Raw genomic sequence first — 22,059 nt, forward strand, 5'->3', positions numbered from 1 at the left:
CCAGAGCCTCCACCAGACTGAGTCATGTCCAACTGGATGGTGCCTGGCTACCACTACTGACTGCTTTGACAGGGATCACAATAGAGGGTACCGGATAGAGCAGGAGAAAAATGTAGAACAAAATTCTAACTAAAAAAAAAAAAAGACCAAACTTACTAGCCTGACAGGGACTGGAGAAACCCTGATAGTATGGCCCCCAGACACCCTTTTAGCCCAGTAATGAAGTCACTCTGGAGGTTTACCTTTTAGCCAAAGATTAGACAGACCCATAGGACAAAATGAGACTAAAGGGGTACACCAGCCCCGGGGCAAGGACTAGATGGCAGGAGGGGGACAGGAAAGCAGGTAATGGAGAACCCAAGGTCGACAAGGGAGAGTACTGACATGTCATGGAGTTAACCAATGCCATAAAACAATAGATGTAATGTTTAATGAGAAGCTAGTTTGTTATGTAAACCTTCATCTAAACTTCAATAAGATAAATAAATCAGTAAATAAAAGAATTTTCCTTTGCATTCACAGCTTAGCTGTTTGGCACAAGAGACCTAGCTTTCAGCTGTCTCGGCTTTTAACATGCCTTCCTCACTAATCTTAATCATTTTTAGCTTTTGATTTAAAGTGAGAGATGTGCGACTCTTCCTTTCACTTGAATGTTTAGAAGCAATTGTATGCTTATTAATTAGCCTAATTTCAATATTGTCATGTCTCAGGGACAAGGGAGGCCCGAGAAGAGGGAGAGAGTTGGGAGAACAGCTGGTCAGTGGAGCAGTCAGAACACACACAACATTTATCGATTAAGTTCGCTGTCTTATATGGGCACAATTCGTGGCACCCCAAAACAATTACAATAGTAACATCAAAGATAACTGGTCACAGATAACCATAACAAATATAAAAACAATGAAAAAGTTTGAAATATGGCAAGAATTACCAAAGTGTGACAGAGAGATATGAAGTTAGCACATGCTGTTGGAAAAATGGTGCCAATCGACTTGTTTGATGCAGGGTTGCCACAAACCTTCAATTTGTAAAAAACACACTAACTTCAAAGCGCAATAAGCGAAGCACAATAAAACAAGTTATGCCTTTATCTTTTGAGAGGAACACAATCTTATCCATAAAAACACAAAACCTGTTGTCATCAAGTCAATTCCAACTCATAGCGACCCTATAGGACAGAGTAGAACTGTCCCATAGTATTTCCAAGGCTGTAATCTTTATCAAAGCAGACTGCCACATCTTTCTCCCGCGGAGCAGCTGGTGGGTTTAAACCGCCAACCTTTCAGTTGGCAGCCAAGTGCTTAACCACTGCATCACCAGGGGCTCCTTATTCAATCTATAATACATTACAAAGAATTAAGGAAATATTATTGGCAAAGTGTTATGAGCTTTTGAGAAAAAAGCTGTACAATGACCTTATTAAACATATGTTTGATACATTTGTCACGGCAAAGTCAAAACATTAGATAACTAATCTTAACATAAGCCAGAGGGTTAAGATGAAAGATAGTTTGCTTCTTAAGTTCGAGTAATGCAATCCAACATAAGGACTAAGAAATTTAGTTAAGCTTATGTTGCAAAAACAAAAAGTTCTAATATATAAACCTACTCAGACATTTTTTAGTTAAGGCTGACTTTAGCCAGAATTTAGTCTTTAACATAATCATTCTGTTTTAGAACCAGCCCTGAGGTAATATTGGCATTTAGATCTGAATCTTTACTAAAAAGGTACTTTATTTTGCTATGAAGAAGTAACTTGTTTTTTTACACAGATTAATTAAACATATATGCAAGTAGGTAATCAGAATCAGCGTTGTAATATTGTCTAGCACAATACTGCATTAAAAGAGCATTTGAAATTTAGAATTCAAACATTAAATGAAATAATAGTGCTAAATAGTGTATTTTTAAATACTGGAGCCCTATGGTTTTGCTTAATCTAAGAAATGTGCTTTTTATAATAGTATGAACACTAAAATGTAGACACCAGAGAAACAGTGTTTTCTACATTTACCTTTAGGTGAAATTTCAAGTTAATATTTAGCATTTACTAAACTGTTTTAAAGTATTGTAAGATATTATGGCTTCTGTTTCAAATTTTCCATTTAGACAGAGAAAGTTTATTGGTTTCTGGTGTTTCTCCATAAAGAACATTTTGGCCAGTAGGAAAAAAAAAGTTTTAGCTATCATTGATTTCCTCTCTGAGTTTGCACAACTTCTTTAATTGTACTTATACTGCTGTCAGTGAGGTAACATTATTTTTAAACGTTTTGGTTTCTTCTCTGCAGCCAATCTGTTGCTAGATATAACAACCATATAGATGCAAATATACTGTAGAGAAATGACCTTTTTCACTCAATTTATTTCCTTGCTCCTAAAGTTGGAATTTTGAAAAATCTGATTACTTGATGGGTAAGTCATGGTAAGATTTCAGAAAAGTTTTCTTCAATTCATTGAAAGACTTGCAGAGTGTAAATATAAGGTTCAGCTACCTTTTATAGAATAAGTTTTTGTGGTCTTGAAATACCATGACCTTTCAATACCCCACCAAAGCAGAATTGATGGCCATGTCTAGCGACATCTGCTGGTAAGTCATGGCTACTCTAGTCTTGACCGTGAACATGACCCAGAGGTGACTCGGGACAGTGCAGTGTGTGGCCAGGAGAGGTGACAGAACTGACGCTGAAATGGTAGACGTTTTCATCTTCCTCATTGCATATGTGGACAAGTAGTTTAAGGTGGCATGGAGCATCCATTCTTGCAAGGTTTGATGGAGTCACTGACTATTTTTGCCTGTCCCTTCAGATAAAATGACTGCACTGCCACCCTGGAGCAGGATGTCCCAGGCACTGAGGACTTCCCTCCTGCTGGCATCAGGAAAGATTGATGGAAATAATGTAAATACCCCCACTCCCACCCCAGTGTCCATTATCTCTGCCCACCTTTGAAAGGGCGAAGGCTGACCTGTAGCCAAATTTTATACTGGACATAGTCCATATTCCAAAATTATCTCTAAGAAATGTAGGGATGTTTCATGGTATATATCTGCTGGTCATGATTCTCTTCCATGGCTCAAATAAGACTTTTAGAAGGTCTTAGATTTCTTTGTTGGTTTATTTTAAGCTATTCATCCTAGAAGATTTCTCTCTTGAGTTCATTCAAAAGGACTGTGGAAGAATGAAAGAGAAAATGTAAACTCCTTGGTAAACGTTTTACAATGAGGCAAGTGATTGGGTTGTTTAACAGAACAGGACAATCATTGTGCTGAAAATATGGGAATGGCTCATATCGAATACCTTTGAATTTGGACTTCATCTGTGATGTCAGGGGCTCCCCTTGTATTATGTCTTACAACCCAGGGTTTGTGGTACAAAGACCTTTTGTGCCAGAGTTAGTTCCCAATGAGTCTGCTTTGACGCAGACACAGAAATATTTGAGAAAATCTGCATCAATGGGTACCCTAGGAAGTTGTGGGCAGGCAGCCAGGGTTTTTAAGGGCTCCCCTGAGGTCCCACTCTGAGGCTCTTATTATATAATGCTTCTCTACTTATGAAATGTTTAATAACCATTCATGACATGGTGGTTGTAACAGTGGAATGCTTACTCCTTTGAGGGCAGTGCCAAGAGCATGCAGCTGCTTGGGCTCAGTTTTGTAGCGGGGGGTGGGGGAAGGGAAAGTTCCATTCCTTGCCTCTGGTGCAGCTTAAATGCAGGGGCCCAAATGGCACAGGGCAGAGCTGCGATCTGGACACCCCCTTCTCTGGTAGTAGTGATAATGGGGGCAGCATGAGTGAAGAATGGAAAGGGGCCACATCAGAGCCCAGCTGTGATCCCTGGTGGGCACCATCTGTTGTTGTTGTTGGTTGCCACCTAGTCAGGCCCCTCACTCATGGAGACTCCGTGCTCAACAGGATGAAATGCTGCCCGATCCTATGCCATCCCATGATTGGTCGAGGGCGGGACTAGGGTTTTCATTGCCTGATTTTCAGAAGTAGATCACCAGGCTTTTCTTCCTAGTCCATTTCAGTCTGGAAGCTCTGCTGAAACCTGTTCAGCATCATAGCAACACGCAAGCCTCCACTGATGGACAGACACCATTAGAGGAGATTAGATAGTGTTATTTTCTGGAGATCCATTAAAACAAGAAGGACCATTTCCAACCGTATTGTTTGGATGGGGAATATGAAATGGAGAGTTTCTTTTTATTTATTTGTATCCTGCCTTGTTCTTGAAGGAGCCCTGGTGGCACAGTGGTTAAGAACTTGGCTGCTAACCAAAAGTCACTTTATCTCAGGTGAGTTGTTGTGAAGATTAAATGAGTCAGTCACCTCAGTTTGTGACTGGTTTTGGATTTGTGTTTGCCTAGACCAAGGATGCCCTCTTCACCATTCTCCATGACCTCCGGCCCCAGGATCGTTTCAGTATCATTGGATTTTCCAACCGGATCAAAGTGTGGAAGGACCACTTGGTGTCAGTCACTCCTGACAACATCAGGGACGGCAAAGTCTACATTCACCACATGTCACCCGCTGGAGGTAGAAATGATTCCTTCTTTTCACATTAGCTTTGACATGATACTAAGTTAGTAGCTTATTTTCCGCCAAGAGATGAGGATTTGAAAGCTGAAGCTGATTACAGGAAAGGAGATAACAGGTGAGAGCTTTCCCAGAAGCTTATGTTTCTCTGAACACCAACCAAATCTGTAAATTCTCCTGTTCCAGTCCCCAAACTAAGACGGACAAGTAAGTGATGAGGGGAAAATACCTGATATGTTTTTGGAGGCTTTCCTGCCTTATCTCATGGGTCCTGAACAATGAAGCTGTTTTTTGTAAATTGTTTCTGGGTAGAGAATTAAAGCCAAATGAATGATCTATGTTTTATGTGCTTGGACATTACCACCTGAGGAAGCAGCAGATAGAAATGCCTGTTTGACAGTCTTCGTGTGGCCTGCCAGCAGGAGAGTGAGCGGAGCATGAGTCCCAGGTGGAAGGGGATGCTTCATATGTAAAATGTGATGGAGGGGATATTGGGCTCTGAGTCACTGCACACTTGTCTTGGGTACCGTACCCAGGAAAGTATGCAGAATGTTAAGAGATGGGAGTGCAGAGCGAGGTCATAAAGAATTACAAGATGATTAGAGAATGAGAACAGTACGTTACCACCTGTACTAGTAAATCTAAGTTCCTCCAGCGTGGGAACTGGGTCTTAGTCTTGCTGTTATCTCCATTACTAGTACAGAGGGTACATAAGAGGTGCTCACTTTAGGAGTGTTTAGGAGAACTGAACCTGACCCCTACTCCTTTTCTTAAAGGTCCTTTACCAAGACACCATCTTCTGGTGGCATTATCTCAGTTAATTCCTGTCTCAATTAATTCAGTTAAGCATATAAAACACCCAGTTCAATCTTCTTCTATCTGGGATTTTACGTCTTTCATATATTCATTATTTCCTTTCTAAGATAAAGCTTCTGATTTCCCAAACAAACTTCATTCGGAACTTCATCTTCGTTGGATGGTACTTACTTTGATTTACAGTGGGATTTCCTACCAGTCTCCAAAACAGTGTAATCTAGAAACCATTTTACTAATCAGTGGGGAAAATAAAAGACTAAATTCAGTATTATGGTGATGATCTATGGCAGGAAGTTGAAAAGACTGTGAAGTCCTAGAGGGAAGAGACTCTTCTTCATCTTTGTATATCCCCTGGTTCCGAGCATAGTTCATGCATAGAGCACATAGTACGTGCTCAATGAATATGTGTTACACTGAAGTTATTTTAATTATACTGCCTACTAATAGAATGATATGTGGGCAGTCGGGTAGTTTAAAGGGCTTTGGAAAAGAGTTGATAAGTATTATGTTCCTTTTGGAATCCAAGCCTTAGAAACCTTATTAGTTTCCTTTATTTTTTCTCTGCACTTCATTGCCCAGCCTCTGCAGATGAATAGAAAGTTCATCTATACCTATCCAAGCAGTGTACTATTGTGGTAAGGAGCCCTGTTGGCACAACAGTTAAGCACTCAGCTACTAACCAAATGTTGGTGGTTCGAACCCACCCAGAGGCTCTGCAGGAGAAAGACCTGGCAGTTTGCTTCCATAAAGGTTAAAACTCATTGCCCTATAGCCTAGGAAACTCTGTAGGGGTAGTTCTGCTTTGTCACATGGACTCACTATGAGTTGGAGTCGACTGGACAGGGCCTAACAACAGCAACATTGTAGTCAGGAGCGTAGATTCTAAAGACAGACTGCCCAGAATTGACTCCACCTCCACCATTTACTAGTCATTTAACCCCTCTAAGCCTCAGTTTTCTCATTTGTAAAATGGGAATAATAATAGAGTTATTATTCAGATTAATATGAGTTAACATATTTAAAGTTCTTTGAAAAGTGCCCTGCACATGGTAAGTCCTTTGTTTTAGTAAATTTTATTGTGGTAAGTCCTTTTTAAATATCAGATATGTTCATTATTTTTACCCACTTGAGTAGTCTCTTTTGGCTGTTGCTCTTGGGTCCTTTGATGATGATGCGTGAGTTCTTTGTGGAATTGTTGGGTTAACTCTGTAGTACTGTCCCTGTGGAGAGAGCTTCTCACTGTGGTTAAGTGCGTGGGAGAAGCCCTGGTTTAACATAGATTTGATTCCAAGTAAGCACTGCTGTGCCTTTGGTGACCAAGTGATATTAGGAACACTAAATCCAACCCATATGCCTTGGCTCTCCTTGGTTTTGAAGTAGAGTGAGAGATTTGGCCATGTTGCTAAGTGCTAGATAAAAGAGATAATAAACACCTGTCAGTTAGTCTATGCCTATAGAAAGTAGCATGAATGTGTTTGCAGCAGACATAGGTTAAAATTTTTTTACCCAGCAATTCTGGAGGAAGTGAAGCAATGGGGGAATTATCTGGTTCACTCAAACATGATATATTTTGAAAGTAGATGAAAATCACTTATTCACGGTGATCGAAATATTCTGTAACTGGACTGCAGTGATGGTGGCACAACTCTGTAAATTTACTAAAAATAATTGTTTTTACACTTACAATGAATATATATATATATATTTTTTTTTTTGGTTTGTAAATTTTATCTCAATAACACTGTTTAAAAAAATCACTACAGTCAAAAAAAAAAAGAGGCATTCCAGGCTGCAGTCAGAACTCTCAACTTTACTTGGTGGTGGGGGAATGGCGGCAGTGGTTTAATGAAGTTCTTAGCTAATCTGGAAACCTCATTTTCGCTGGCAGTTTTCACCTCAGCCAACCAACCCACCACCCATCTCTCCATCCATCTAGCAGATACTTGTTGAACACCTACTACAGGTACAGTCCCACAACTTTAATCAGCTAATCAAGTGCTAATTACAAGCACTTCTAAGAGAAAAAAAGGCAGGGTCAGGAGGTGTAAAATTTAAAACCTCTCTTTGAGCACGGGGTGGGGGGGGTTCTAACAAGAAGAGGTAAATCCTGAAGGTGCAGGACGCATGGAAAGGAAGGGCAACGGAAGTGACTTATTAGTTCTTTAATAAGCACCACCCAGCCCCGGGCAACATTTGAAGTCATCCAACATCGTTTCCAATGGCCCTCCACCTCCCTGTTCTGTGTCCCTTTCCTCCTTCTATGACTCTTCCTTCCAATTCCTTCACCTAGCACTCTCCTGTTCTTTGCAAAACCTCTTCTCAGAAAAGGATGTAGAAGTCATGAATGCTAAGGTACTGAAGACTTCTTTACTAAGATAGAACCAGAAGAAGGGTTTTTTTTTAATAGTGGGATAATTCCATGTTGAAACTAAATATTGCTTGGTCCTGAACCATCTTCATAATCGTTGGTATGTTTGAGTCCATTGTTGTGGCCATTGTGTCAATCCATCTCATTCAGTGTTTTGTTGAGGGCAACTTTTCACTTGTTAGACATGAGGTTGCCATGAGTCAGAGCCAACTCAATGGCAAGTAACAACAACAGCAGCAGCGGCGGCAGCAAATTCTGTCATTTAGATTCATTTAGCAAACATTTGCCAAGTTTCCATACAGGCCCCATAACATGAAATCACCGTATGTGGAGATGACTTTTCCCACACATCTCACTTCTGTTAATGTTTGAACGATTGAGAGTTAACTGCAGATATGAAGGTGGATTCAGGTTAAGAAGGTGAGTGCAAAGTCCTGAGCTGTCCTGTTTTGGTGCTCACAGGCACGGACATCAACGGGGCCCTTCAGAGAGGCATCAGGCTGCTCAACAACTATGTGGCCCGCAATGACATTGAAGACCGGAGTGTGTCCCTCATCATCTTCCTAACAGATGGGAAACCCACTGTGGGGGAGACCCACACCATTAAAATTCTCAACAACACCAAAGAGGCTGCCCGAAGTAAAATCTGCATCTTCACCATTGGCATTGGGAATGACGTGGACTTCAAACTGCTGGAGAAGCTGTCACTGGAGAACTGTGGCCTCACACGACGCGTTCACGAGGAGGAGGATGCGCGCTCGCAGCTCATTGGGTCTGTCTGTCTTCTCAGGACAATGAGAGGCTCTCTGGAGGGGGGTGGGGTTGGATTCAATGTGAAACTCAGAAATGAAGTGTTTTGCTACACCTTGACTTTGAGTGTGCTAAAATCATCATAATTCATTATACTAGGAGAGCATTCTATTTTATTTGAAACCTCACAGATCTGGATTCAAATTCTGGTCCTGCTTTGTGACTTTAAGCAAGTTTTTTTTAACCTATCTGTGCCTCAGTTTCCTCATCTATAAGGTGAAGATTGTAGTCAGTTGTCAGAATGTATAATAATGTGAAAACATGTAAAGTATAAGCAGAGTGTCTATCACATATTAGGTACTCAATTCATTCTTACAGTTATAATGGCTTCTTGACATTTCAAAGCACTTTCTAGTACATTTACACTTAATCCATCCTGCGAGGTAGGTAGGAGAGGTAGTGTTATCTCCATTTTGAAAACTGGTTAAATGACTTGTCGATGATCATATTATTATTTTGAGGTGGAGAAGAAACTAGAACTTAGTTAACTATTGCCAGATGTGGTGTATGATTGCTGGTGATTCAATGAAATGCTGACTCCCAGTTCAGCATTATGTGCTTTAACCTGCGGCTTTGTGGCATAGGTGGCATGTACCTTAAAAGGAAAAGGGAGGTTTAAGCAGATATACAAGTGTTTCATAGCCATAACCAAAGAACATTCATGAATGAGCAATCTAAATGGCAATCCCTAGTGGTGTGCAATGAAGATATAGCCTCAGTATGGGACTGGTCACTACTTTTCCCCAGCGTTTTTATCAAAGATTTAAATGAAAACAAATTTGCTTTGCACATTTTCAAAATTATTCAAAACTAGATTCAAAGAGGGAGAATTGGATGCATGGTATGACAACTGAGATTCAAGGTGTTCATATGCAAAAGCAATTACACTGAAACAAATCAACTGTGTTATCATGCTGCTAAAAATATCAGTACCCAACATTTATTGAGAACCTACAATATGCCAAGCATTTCTACATGCATCCTCTCATGTGATACTCATAAAAGTCCTAGAAGGTAGGATAGCTTCCACAATAGAGATGATATAATACCAAGGATGAAATGAGATAGATATTTATTTCTTTCATCTGTAATAGTCTGGACAGGCTAGATTCTTCTCCATAAGGTCATCTAGAGATTCAGGTTCCTTCCTTTCATTGCTCTGCACCCTTTAGGGTATTGTCCAAAACTACAAGGTTGAAATTAGGTCACTGTCATTTCTGTCATCCAGCTAAATGGAGGGAGAAAAGAACAGAAAGCCAGGGCAAGCCATTTTATTTTAAGCAAGTGTTGTTGGAGTTGCACATATGATGTCTACTCATATTCCACTGGTGAGAACATAGTCACATGATCACATTTGATTGCAGTGGAGGCTAGGAAATATTTCTAGCTAGATAAGCATATATTTAGTTGAAACTCAATTATTATGAAAGAAGGGAAGAGTGGATTTAGCAGGATAACTAGTAGTCTTCCAAAGTAGGTACTGTTAATTTTATAAATGAAGAAACTGAAGTTCAGAGAGGTTAAGTCTCATGCCCCAAGGTGTACAGCGAGGAAGAGGGTGAGGTAGAAGTTTGAACTCCATAGCCTGTGCTCTCTAGATCTTTGAAAGACAATTTTAATTGTCTCCTTACTCTGCAAGAAGCAACCATGTAGCATAACTATGAGAAAAGCTAATACAAGTAAATGCTGCATTTCACAAAAGCATAATGTCAAAGTCATGGTCAGAATTCTAAACTATAATGTGTTGGTTAGAACACATCTGAAATATGTGTTTGGTTCTAAGAAAAATGTTTTACAATGACCTTTGAGAAACTTAACCAAAAAAAAACTAAAAACAAAAACCCATTGCTATCAAATCAATTCCAACTCATAGCGACATTATAGGACAGAGTAGAACTGCCCCACAGGGTTTCCAAGGCTGTAAATCTTTACAGAAGCAGACTGCTACATCTTTCTCCCGTGGAGCAGCTGGTGGGTTCAAACTGCCAACCTTTTGTTTAGCAGCCAAATGCTTAACCACTGCACTACCAGGGCTCTTTTGAGAAACTTAGCTGTGTACAAAGGAAATTTACCAAGAGTGGTTAGAGAATCTTGAGATTGTATCGTATGAAGACTAATTAATGAAACTGGGGATGATTAGGCTACATAAAAGAGGACTTCAAGGAATACACAGCAGTGTGTTTTAATCATCTAAATGGCTGTTACAGTGAGATGGAATAGACTAATTCTGTATTGCTTCAGAGGCAAAACTGAGACCAATGAGTGTAGAAATTTCAGAAAGTAAGATTTTGGTCTGCTATAAAGAGCTATTGAAAAAGAGATGAAGCCTTGTGAGACAGTGAGTTCTGTTTACCAGTGGTGTTCAAGCTACTGCTGAACAAACTCCTTTCAGAACTGTTGTGTGAGGTAGAACATTGGACTCGAAAGCTTGTAAGATTAGATCCACTCCTGACAGTCCGTAATTTCCTTTAGGACCTGTCCACCTGCAGCCAGGGCAGTGCCCTTATTCTCTCTCTGTCTCTCTGTTCTTCCACTCCAGGTTCTACGATGAGATTAGGACTCCTCTCCTGTCTGATATCCGCATTGATTATCCACCCAGCTTAGTGGAGCATGTCACCAAAACCCTGTTCCCCAACTACTTCAACGGCTCAGAAATTATCATTGCTGGGAAGCTGGTGAACAGGAAGATGGATCAGTTGCATGTGGAAGTCATAGCCAGCAACAGTAAGAAATTTGTCATACTGAAGACGGACGTGCCTGTGGAGCCCCAGAAGGTAGGGAATGATGTCACGGGAAGCTCCAGGCCCAAGGGTGATGGCAAGGAGGACCCCAACCACATCGAGCGTCTCTGGAGCTACCTCACTATGAAAGAGCTGCTGAGTTCCTGGCTGCAGAGTGACAATGAGCAAGAGAAGGAGAGGCTGAGGCAGAAGGCCCAGGCTCTGGCAGTGAATTATCACTTCCTCACCCCATTCACCTCCATGAAGCTGAAGAAATCAGCAATTCAGACAGAGAGACTAGAGGACAACTATGGCATATCTGCCGCAATAGGTCCTGAAACAGTGATGCAGAGCTTGCGAGGAGCTGACATGCAGCCAGGTAACAAGACTCCAGTGATGGCAAAACGGGAGGGACGTTAAACCTAAAGATGTCGATTCTAACTCCTTTGAAGACCAGGGTTACCTCATCAATAGTCTAATTTTATTTTATGTTATTATAAAATAATATTATTTACATTTTATATATTATTGTTTTATATAATTCTAAACATATTATTATAAAGTAATATTTATATTTCTTATTTTATAGAATATAATAGTAAATACAGTATTTATATTTACTTTATATTACTTTATTATTTTACATTATTATAATTTTTATAAACAATAATCCTAAATGAAGCTTATGGTCTTTGAAGGATATATTGGATTGCTGTATTTACATTGTCATAAACTGTGAATCATGGTAGAGAAGTGATAAAAGGTGGCATTTGGCTCAGAAATGTTGCCCAGTGAAGTGCCTACCATGAGCCAGTCATCTTCAGAGGCACCAGATGAACCAGCAAACCAAAGTTCATTTTTATGTGCCTTTCTGTATTTTTATTTTTAAGTATGTCAGCATAATCATCACATTATGTGTATGCTTGATTTTATTTTCCTGAGAACACATGTGAAGAATCAAGATCTGGATTCTTGAGAGACTTCACCCTTTAGATACCCATTCACTCAGTGTCTAAACAGAAACAGTCGTTGTCAGTCTTGCCGCCATTTTGATGTGGAGAATCAGTAGGGACCAGAACAAGAGAAAGGAACGGCAGTTGAACTAAAGCAGAGGATTTAATTCTTGGTGACATCTGTTTGTGGAAAAGAGCATGCTTTTTAGGTGTAACAGTTTGAGAATTCTGTCAAGTTTACATCTCTTAAAGAGAGGGAACTGACATTAACCCAGACCTTACTAGGCCCCCAACAATTCTCTTATTTACTACTTGCACTCACGAGGAGCCCTGGTGGTGCAGGGGTCAAGAGTTTGGCTGCAAACCTAATGGTCTGTGGTTCCAACCCACTAGCCACTCCGGGGAGAAAGATGTGGCAGTCTGCTTTTGTAAAGATTTACAGCCTTGGGAACCCTATGGGGCAGTTCTACTCTTGCCTACAGGGTCGCTTTGAATGGGAATCGACTCCACAGCAGTCGGTTTGTTCCCTGTACTCTAAACTCTGAGAAGCACTTGGAAGTGCAAAGATCCTGAAGTTTGGATCTAGACAGAGCTGAGGTTCCATTCAGTGACTCTCCGCTGACTAGCTGTGAGGCCTGGGGCAGGTTTCTGAACCTCTCTGAGCTTCCATTTCCTCATCTGTAAATTGGGGATAATAATAATTTCCCTAGAGGGTTGTTACAAGGATTAAATGTGTAAAGTCCTTGGCACATAATGGGTGCTCTGCAAATATTAGATCCACATTCCCGATAAGAGTGTAGTTCTAGAAATACATTGAAAATTTCAGATCTTGATATGAGGTTAAAAATGGTAGGTTGCCCATTTAGAAAGAGTGGAGTTTGTCTTGACAAAATTAGTGCAATTTTACTTCTGATTAAAAGCAAATCGCATGATGCTATTACTTCACACTAGCAAAATCTATGCCACATCAAGGAAAAAAGGCTTTTTGAGTGACATGTTTATTATATGTCAGCAACTCATATCTCAGTAGCTTCAGGAAAGATCAAATGCAAATGGTATGAGACTCCGCGGGCCAAGAATACAAATGAAAAAATAACTAACTGATCTCTTAAAGGAGTTTCTGAAATAACATTTTCCTGATGCATCAGTTAGTCTTCAGAACAATCTCCATTTTTTTTTAAAGCTCTGATGATTTTTAAAATTAAAAAAAAAATTGTTTTTGAGTGCCTGTGGCAGCTTTCACTCACTAATGTTCATCAAAACAGTCATCCAGATGGAGTAATCCCTTCTCCTTCGTGGTTCACCTGCATTCTGCTGATGTCCTACAGGGACCTGTCTTGGGAAGGGAGGGATATAAAAACATTTAGACCTTTTTCATCTTTAATTTCTGTGAGGGGCAAAAACCAGTGAAGAGGAGCATAGTTTTGTAACTATAAACAATTTGAAGTAAAATGTGAAATTTATAGAAATGAATTTACTTCTAGGTTATTCTTTAACCTAATATTTATGTTTCCCTAGGGCTTTATGAATTAGGCTTATACATATCTATAGACACTGGATTATAAATATATTTTAAGTGTGATAGACTATTTCTCCCTATCATAGGCACAGAAATTACAGAAAAGAAAACAGTCTAATTTATAAAAGAATGAAATAATTAAGCCTCCCCATTTGATGACTTCACTTGTATCTTGTGAGGCCAATCTCCCTCTTTAAAACACATGACATTTTAAATATTTTTTTTATTCTTTAAATTGCTACAAATGGATCTGAAAGTTATATTTTATTCCATCCCAACCGTGTTCTTTCTGTACCTCTCACTCATCTTCTTTAATGAATAACAGCGGTTGTTATCTCCCTCCTCCTTTCTAGGACCTGCTCTCAAGAGACCGTACAACCCAAGAATTAAAATCTCTAAAACATCAGGTAAAGAAAAAGAATGCAGTTGTGCCGAAATTGAGAGTAAGAATTGTTCAGAAAGTGGGCAACCAGGAATTCCCTGAAGCCAGTTAAGATATCCGCTCAGAGAACAAGGCCTCAGGGCCCATATTTATTTAGCCCAAGCCAACATCTTGAGGCTAATGCTAAGAACCAGGACCATCATAAAACCCTTATATAAACACTGTGGAGGTAACACTGTCCAGAGGAAGCCTGGCAATGGCCCTGATAAAAGAATAGATGGATAGCAGAAGCACAATTTTATAATTACTAAGTTTAAAAGACATTTGTTTTAGAGAACTGAAGTGTGCCCACACTTCCAGCCTCTGGTGCTACAAATATCTGTACACGCAAGGTGTTTTTTTTTTTTTAATCCTTGTCTATATGAAGAAGAGGGCAGCATCAGGATTGGAGGAAGCCTCATTAACAACCTTGCTTGCTGAAAGCGAAGAGGACTTGAAGCACTTACTGATGAAGATCAAAGACCATAGCCTTCAGGATGGACTACACCTCAACATAAAGAAAACAAAAATCCTCACAACTGGACCAATAAGTAACATCATGATAAATGGATAAAATATTGAAGTTGTCAAGGATTTCAATTTACTTGGATCCACAATCAATGCCCAAGGTAACAGCAGTCAAGAAATCAAACGACGCATTGCTTTGGGCAAATCTGCTGCAAAAGACCTCTCTAAAGTGTTAAAAAGCAAAGATGTCACTTTGATGACTAACGTGTTCCTGACCCAAACCATGGTGTTTTCAGTCACCTCATATGCATGTGAAAGGTGGACAATGAATAAGGAAGACCGAAGAATTGATGCATTTGAATTATGGTGTTGGTTAAGATTATTGAATATACTGTGAGCTGCCAGAAGAATGAACAAATCTGTCTTGGAAGAAGTACAGCCAGAATGCTCCTTAGAAGGGAGGGTGGTGAGACTTCATCTCACATACTTTGGACATGTCATCAGGAGGGACCAATCCTAGGAGAAGGACATCATCTTGGTAAAGTAGAGGGTCAGCAAAAAAGAGGAAGACCCTCAAGGAGATGGACTGACACAGTGGCTGCCACAATGGGCTCAAACATAGCAACCATTGTGAGGATGGTGCAGGACTGGACAGTGTTTTGTTCAGTTGTACACAGGGTCGCTATGAGCCAGAACAAACCTAACAACATAACAACAACAACAATCCTTATCTTTAGAAGAGAAGAAGAGATAAAAAAAGTCGTAACATTTCCTTTTGCCAGCTTCCTGGGATTATAATAGAAATCCAGTTGGAGTAACAACACAAGGACTGGCTTTTATTCTTAAAATGTGCATGTCATTCTTTGTCTTTATTATTGCCTTTCTGCTGGTGTGCTGTACATGCAAGTTTATAAAGCCTGGGACAATGTGATTAGCTATGGAGATAGAAACACAGTCTCCACTGGACAGATATATTTCCTTTGAGCACACTCATGTTTTATGGAATGCAAGAAAACCTTCCTCTTGGATGTATTGACTTTCAGATCCCTTCCCCTTTCTTGGAGCAAGCTGCATCTTTCCTTGTAAAGGAGTTTGGAAGACTTGAGTAGAAATGCTGTGATATGAGCATGTAGAAACTCTCAAGAACTGTCAGATAAGCTATATTCATACTTAAAGTGTGGACGCAAACTTTTAACTCCTATAGGTATTTTTTTTTTTCCCATCTGCAGAAGGCCAACACCATGCATTTCTGTATATGTTGGCTTTCACAGGGTGCTTGAAGCCCTTCACAATGAGATCAGCCAGATTCTCTCAAGGGTCCTCATGAGTGATGCTAGAGGCAAAAGGGGGTTTCCAGCAGTTACACCAAGGATATTAATTTAGAGTTTGAAAAGACTGAACTCCTAAAAATCCAACGCCTGTACAATAAAAAGACAAAGAATCCAATTAAAAAATGGGCAAAGGAAATGAACAGACACTTCCCCAAAGAAGACATTCAAGCGGCCAACAGACACATGAGCAAATGCTTGCGATCACTAGTCATTAGAGAAATGCAAATCAAAACCACAATGAGATACCATCTCACTGCAGCATTATTGGCACAAATCAAAAAAGCAGAAAATAGCAAATGTTGGAGAGGCTGCAGGGAGATTGGAACACTTATGCACTGCTGGTGGGAATGCAAAATGGTACAGCCATTTTGGAAAACAATATGATGCTTCCTTAGAAAGCTAGAAATAGAAATACCATATGATCAGCAATCCCACTCCTAGGAATATATCCTAGAGAAATAAGAGCTGTCACGTGAATAGACATATGCACACCCATGTTCATGGCAGCATTGTTCACAATAGCAAAAAGATGGAAACAACCTAGATGCCCATCAGCAGATGAATGGATAAACAAACTATGGTACATACACACAATGGAGTGCTACGCAACAATAAAGAATGATGAATCTGTGAAGCATCTTACAACATGGATGAATCTGGACGGCATTATGCTGAGTGAAATAAGTCAATCACAAAAGAACAAATATTGTATGAGACCACCACTATGAAAATGTTTACACACAAACGGAAACAATCTTTGATGGTTACAAGGGAGGGGAGGAGTAGGGATGGAAAAACACTAAATAGACGATAGATAAGTGGTAACTTTGGTGAAGGATAAGACAGTACACAATACTGGAGAAGACAGCACAACTTGTCAAAGTTTAAAAAAAAGAAAAAGAAGAAAATAAAAAAAAGAGTGAACTCCTCCTACCCCTGCCCCCCCACCATACACATATGTGTACACATAGATCCCTGAGTGGTGCAAGCGGTATGTACTCAGCTGCTATCCCAAACATTGGTGGTTCAAACCCACCCAGTTGCACAGTGTAAGAGAAGCCTGGGAATCTGCTTCTATAAAGATTACAGCCAAGAAAATCCTAGGAAGCAGTTCTACTCTGTAACATATGGGGTCACCAGGAGTCAGAATCAACTTGATAGCAGTGGGTTACAAATATATACAAAGAGGAGAGGCATCCAGAGTCACATTGTGTTTGGTATATAAATTAGAGAGAAATGAAATCTCCAGTCTAGTAAGAGAAGAGAATTGATGTAGACTGTTGGGAAGTATTTTGTCAGTACAATACAAGGCAAGGCTGTTCATCTTTAAAAGAGATGAAAATGAGGAGAATGGGCAAGGAACAGGGGCCAGCTGAACTTTGTAGTCTCATCTGTGGACAAAATTTGAGAAATAAAGTTGGTATGACCCAAAGGAAGGATTCCCACCCTCATCACTGACTGCACTACTGACCTCTTAACCGCCTATGGACTCCCCGCCCCCCACCGTTGTGATAAATATATAGGTAACAAAACATTTGCCATTTCAACAGTCTTCACATGTACAGTTCAGTGACATTAATTATGTTCATCCTGTTGTTCAGCCATCACCATTAACTGTTTCTAAATTTTTCTATCACTCTTAACAGAAGCTCAGTGTCACCTAATCCTATGGACTCTTTATGCTTCATTTGTTTGTTATTGTTGTGTGCCATTGAGTCAATTCCGATTCATAGTGACCCCATGTGACAGAGTAGAACTGCCCCATAGAGTTTCCTAGGCTGTAATCTTTGCAGGAGCAGATCACCAGATCCTTCTCCCTTGGAGCTGCTGGTAGATTCAAACTGCCTACCTTTCTATTAGCAGCTGAGAGCTTAACCGTAAATTGGGCTGGGTTATTAGTACTCTCACGCAAGGATGGGATATGGCTGGTGCTGTGAATGTTTCTGAGATAGCCTGTGGCTTCCTGGGAGAAGAAAGGCGTAGCACTCATCATAGGAAAGGAAGGAGCCTCATTCAAGTTGCTTTACTTAAGCAATTAAGGGAGAAAGTAATGGCGCAGTGGTTAAGATCTCGGCTGCTAACCAAAAGGTCAGCAGTTTGATTCCACCAGCCACTCCTTGGAAACTCTATGGGGCAGTTCCGCTGTGTCCTACAGGGTCGCTATGAGTCAAAATCAACTTGGCAGCAATGGATTTGGTTGGTTTTATGGAGAAATTTACATAGGAAATTGAAGAATGTGCACTCAGTAATAGTTGAGGGTTTATGGCAATAACTCTTTCCTTTTCATGCCCCTATCATCTATCAAAGCTTAGTTGTCTATATCTAACTGAAGTATGATGACAGGAGAATTATATTTGAATTTAGAGGACCTGCATTCGAATATTTACTTTACCATGTACCAACTGGTGACTTAGGTGAGTCACTTCACCTCCCACTCATCGTCCTCCTTTATAAACTGAGGATATCATCCTTACAGGATTGTTGTCAGGATTAAGTAATTAATGCATGAGAAAATGTAAAACAGCACTTACACACAGAAGCCACCAGTAAATGCTTTTTCTCGTTCTCTCCTTTTCTCCTGCCCTGGCAGCGGATGGAGATCCCCATTTTGTTGTGGATTTTCCCTTGAGCCATCTCACTGTCTGCTTTAACATTGATGGACAACCCGGAGACATTCTAAGGCTAGTTTCTGATCACAGGGACTCTGGTAAGTTCTGTCCCCCATATGGTATCTGGGCACAGAGCAAGAGCATGCATACTTCCCCTCTGTTCTTGAGATGAATGTCCATTTGTATATGGAGCACCCCATACATGCTCAATGAGTGTTGTCGATGATTAATGAAAGGAAGCAGCTGTGTCCTGGGCTTGGTGTCAGAAAGACATGCATTGGAATCCTGCTCTATGACGTAACTAGTTGTGTGACCCTGAGTACACAATTCAGAAGCTTCAGTTGTCTCCCTTGTTAAATGGAGTTAATGATACTTGCTCTGCCTGCCTCACAGAGCTAGTATAAAGAACAAACTAAATAACGGATATGAAGTTGTTTTGTAAATACTCAGTGTTACGTAAACTCATGATATATTGTTATGCCTTTCTGTTTTTAAAAGTAGCCGTGGAGAACTGCTAGAGTTCTAAACTCACCTGTCTCAGTTCCTTGATGTTTTAGATGCAAACCCCAGATGTTAATTACACAGCTCTGTGTGCCCTGAATGCGCGTGTAAAATGTAAAAAGCTTTTTAAGTTAAATGGAGGTGGCAACGCCTCAGTGATGGCCATGTGGATAGCCACACAGCCCAGCTTGGTGAGGACAAGCTTTGGAGTGGACAGTCTGACATTTCTCAGTTCTGAGAAAATGGCCTTCTTGGAAGTTTAGGTTACAGAGGGTTCACAGCAACACATGTGATGTAATTATTTAATGTTTGATCCCAGGGTTTCTTTCCCACATTATTCTCTTACTGGGCTTTCTAGCCTCAGAGCTAAATCTCTACTTATTTCTAATTTCAAAGGGGTCAGGAGCGGGGTAGGGCCCTAACTGTATCCCACCCTCTTAGGAGCTGTTCCCATGGTCTCTTTATTTACCTCTGTGTGCCTGATGGGAAGCTCAGCCAGAAGATACTTAGCCCCTTGAGGGTGAAGAGCCTGGGCTCTGCCCGTGCTGTAATTTCTCCTCTTCCCCTGACCCTTTGCCCCAGGGAAGGCACTTTTCCCCTGGAATATCTAAGAAGTTGCTAGTCAAGATTTATTGGGAAGATTATCCCCAAAGCAGAGAAAACAAGAGTCAATTATATAGCAGTATGATATTATTACACACTCCCTGTTTGTCTGAAAGCAAAATGCATTTAGCTTGCATCACCTAATTCAGACCCCAGCGTCTCATGTGGACTTGCCATCAGTTTGCTCTTCAGCTGGACAGCATGGAAGCCTATGCTGGGGTCTAGCTCACAGGCCTTGCCAAGTCTAGAGAAGCTGCAGTTGTGTTGATGATAATAAATGGAAAAAGAAAGGAGTTACATTTGATTGCACTTCTCAGCTGACACATTACCTGCTATGATTCTCACAACAATTAGGTGTTATATCCTCCTTTTACAGATGAGGAAATTGAGGCCCAGTTTTTTTTAAGTGACATGTCCAGAGATGCATACCTAGTAAGTTGAAGATCTTGTAGGTTTTGTTTTATATTTGTAATAGACTATGTTTTAGAGCAGTTTTAGGTTTATAGAAAAATTATGCAGAAAGCACAGAGAGTTCCCATGTATTCCCTCCCCCCTGCACATCGTTTCTCCTATTAACATCTTGCATTCCTGTGGTACATTCGTTATAATTGATGAACCAATATTGATACATTATTATTAACTAAAGTCAATAGTTTACATTAAGGTTCACTTTTTGTATTATGCAATCCTATGGATTTGACAAATGCATAATGTCATGTGTCCACCATGACAGTATCATACAGAATAGTTTCACTGCCCTTAAAATGTCCTGTGCTCCACCTATCTCTCTCTCCCTCCCTTCCTTCCCCTGTACCCCTGGCAGCCACTGATCTTTTCACTGTCCCTATAGTTTTGCCTTTCCCAGAATGTCATATATTTGGAATCATACAACATGTAGCTTTCTCAGACTGGCTTCTTTCACTTATTGTTGTTGTTAGGTGCCACCTAGTAGCTTCCGACTCATAGCCACCTTATGTACAACAGAACGAAACACTGCCTGGTCCTGCGCCATCCTCACAATCTTTGTTATGCTTGAGCCCATTGTTGTAGCCACTGTGTCAGTCCATTTCCTTGAGGATCTTCCTCTTTTTCGCTGACCCTCTTCCAAGCATGATGTCCTTCTCTAGGAACTGATCCCTCCTGATAACATGTCCAAAGTAAGCCAGACATAGTCTCACCATCCTTGCTTCCAAGGAACACTCTGGTTGTACTTCTTCTAAGACAGATTTGTTCGTTCTTTTGGCAGTCCATAATATAGTCAGTATTCTTCATCAGAACCACAATTCAAAGGCATCAACTTTTCTTCGGTCTTCCTTATTCATAGTCTAGCTTTTGCAGGCATATGAGGCGATTGAAAACACCATGGCTTGGGTCAGGCGCACCTTGGTCTTCAAGGTGACATCTTTGCTTTTCCACACTTTAAAGAGGCCTTTTGCAGCAGATTTACCCAATGTAATGCATCTTTTGATTTCCTGACTGCTGCTTCCATGGGTGTTGATTGTGGATCCAAGTAAAATGAGATCCTAGACAACTTCAATCTTTTCTCCATTTGTCATGATGTTGCTTGTTGGTCCAGTTGTGAGGATTTTTGTTTTCTTTACGTTGAGGTGTAATCCACACTGAAGGCTGTGGTCTTTGATCTTCATCAGTAAGTGCTTCAAGTCCTCTTCACTTTCAGCAAGCAAGGTTCTGTCATCTGCATATTGCAGTTTGTTAATGAGTCTTCCCCTGATCCTGATGCCCCCGTTCTTCCTCATATAGTCCAGCTTCTCGGATTATTTGTTCAGCATACAGATCGAATAGGTATGGTGAAAGGATGCAACCTTGACGCACAACTTACCTGACTTTAAACCACTATCCCCTTGTTCTACCTGAAGGACTGCCTCTTATCTATGTACAGGTTCCTCATGAGCACAATTAAGTGTTCTAGAATTCCCATTCTTTGCAATGTTAACCATAATTTATTATGATCCACACAGTCGAATGCCTTTGCATAGTCAATAAAACACAGGTAAACATCTTCCTGGTATTCTCTGCTTTTGCCAGGATCCATCTGACATCAGTAGTGATATCCCTGGTTTCACGTCCTCTTCTGAATCTGGCTTGAATTTCTGACAGTTCTCTGTCAGTATACTGCTACAGCCGCTTTTGAATGATCATCAGCAAAATTTTACTTGTGTGTGACATTAACGATGTTGTTCAATAATTTCTGCGTTGGGTTGGATCACCTTTCTTGGGAATAGGCATAGATATGGATCTCTTCCAGTCAGCTGGCCAGGTAGCTGTCTTCCAAATTTCTTGGCATAGACGAGTGAGCACTTCCAGTGCCGCATCTGTTTGTTGAAACATCTCATTTGGTATTTTGTCAATTCCTGGAGCCTTGTTTTTTGCCAGTGCCTTCAGTG

The 22,059-nt window shown here is 40.4% G+C and overlaps 1 protein-coding gene across 1 annotated transcript in view; it reads left to right on the forward strand.

Moving 5' to 3' along the window:
- ITIH5 (inter-alpha-trypsin inhibitor heavy chain 5) overlaps window positions 1-22,059 on the forward strand; it is a 115,960-nt gene that overhangs the window by 87,163 nt on the left and 6,738 nt on the right. Inside the window, exons 8-12 of the mRNA XM_004379733.2 lie at window positions 4,367-4,535; window positions 8,182-8,491; window positions 11,069-11,628; window positions 14,075-14,128; window positions 18,532-18,648. Coding sequence (XP_004379790.2) covers window positions 4,367-4,535; window positions 8,182-8,491; window positions 11,069-11,628; window positions 14,075-14,128; window positions 18,532-18,648 — 1,210 coding nt within the window. The remainder of the gene's footprint in view (window positions 1-4,366; window positions 4,536-8,181; window positions 8,492-11,068; window positions 11,629-14,074; window positions 14,129-18,531; window positions 18,649-22,059) is intronic.

This window comes from Trichechus manatus, unplaced genomic scaffold (genome assembly GCF_000243295.1).
Source record: "Trichechus manatus latirostris isolate Lorelei unplaced genomic scaffold, TriManLat1.0 scaffold00067, whole genome shotgun sequence".
NCBI classification, from domain to species: Eukaryota; Metazoa; Chordata; class Mammalia; order Sirenia; family Trichechidae; genus Trichechus; species Trichechus manatus.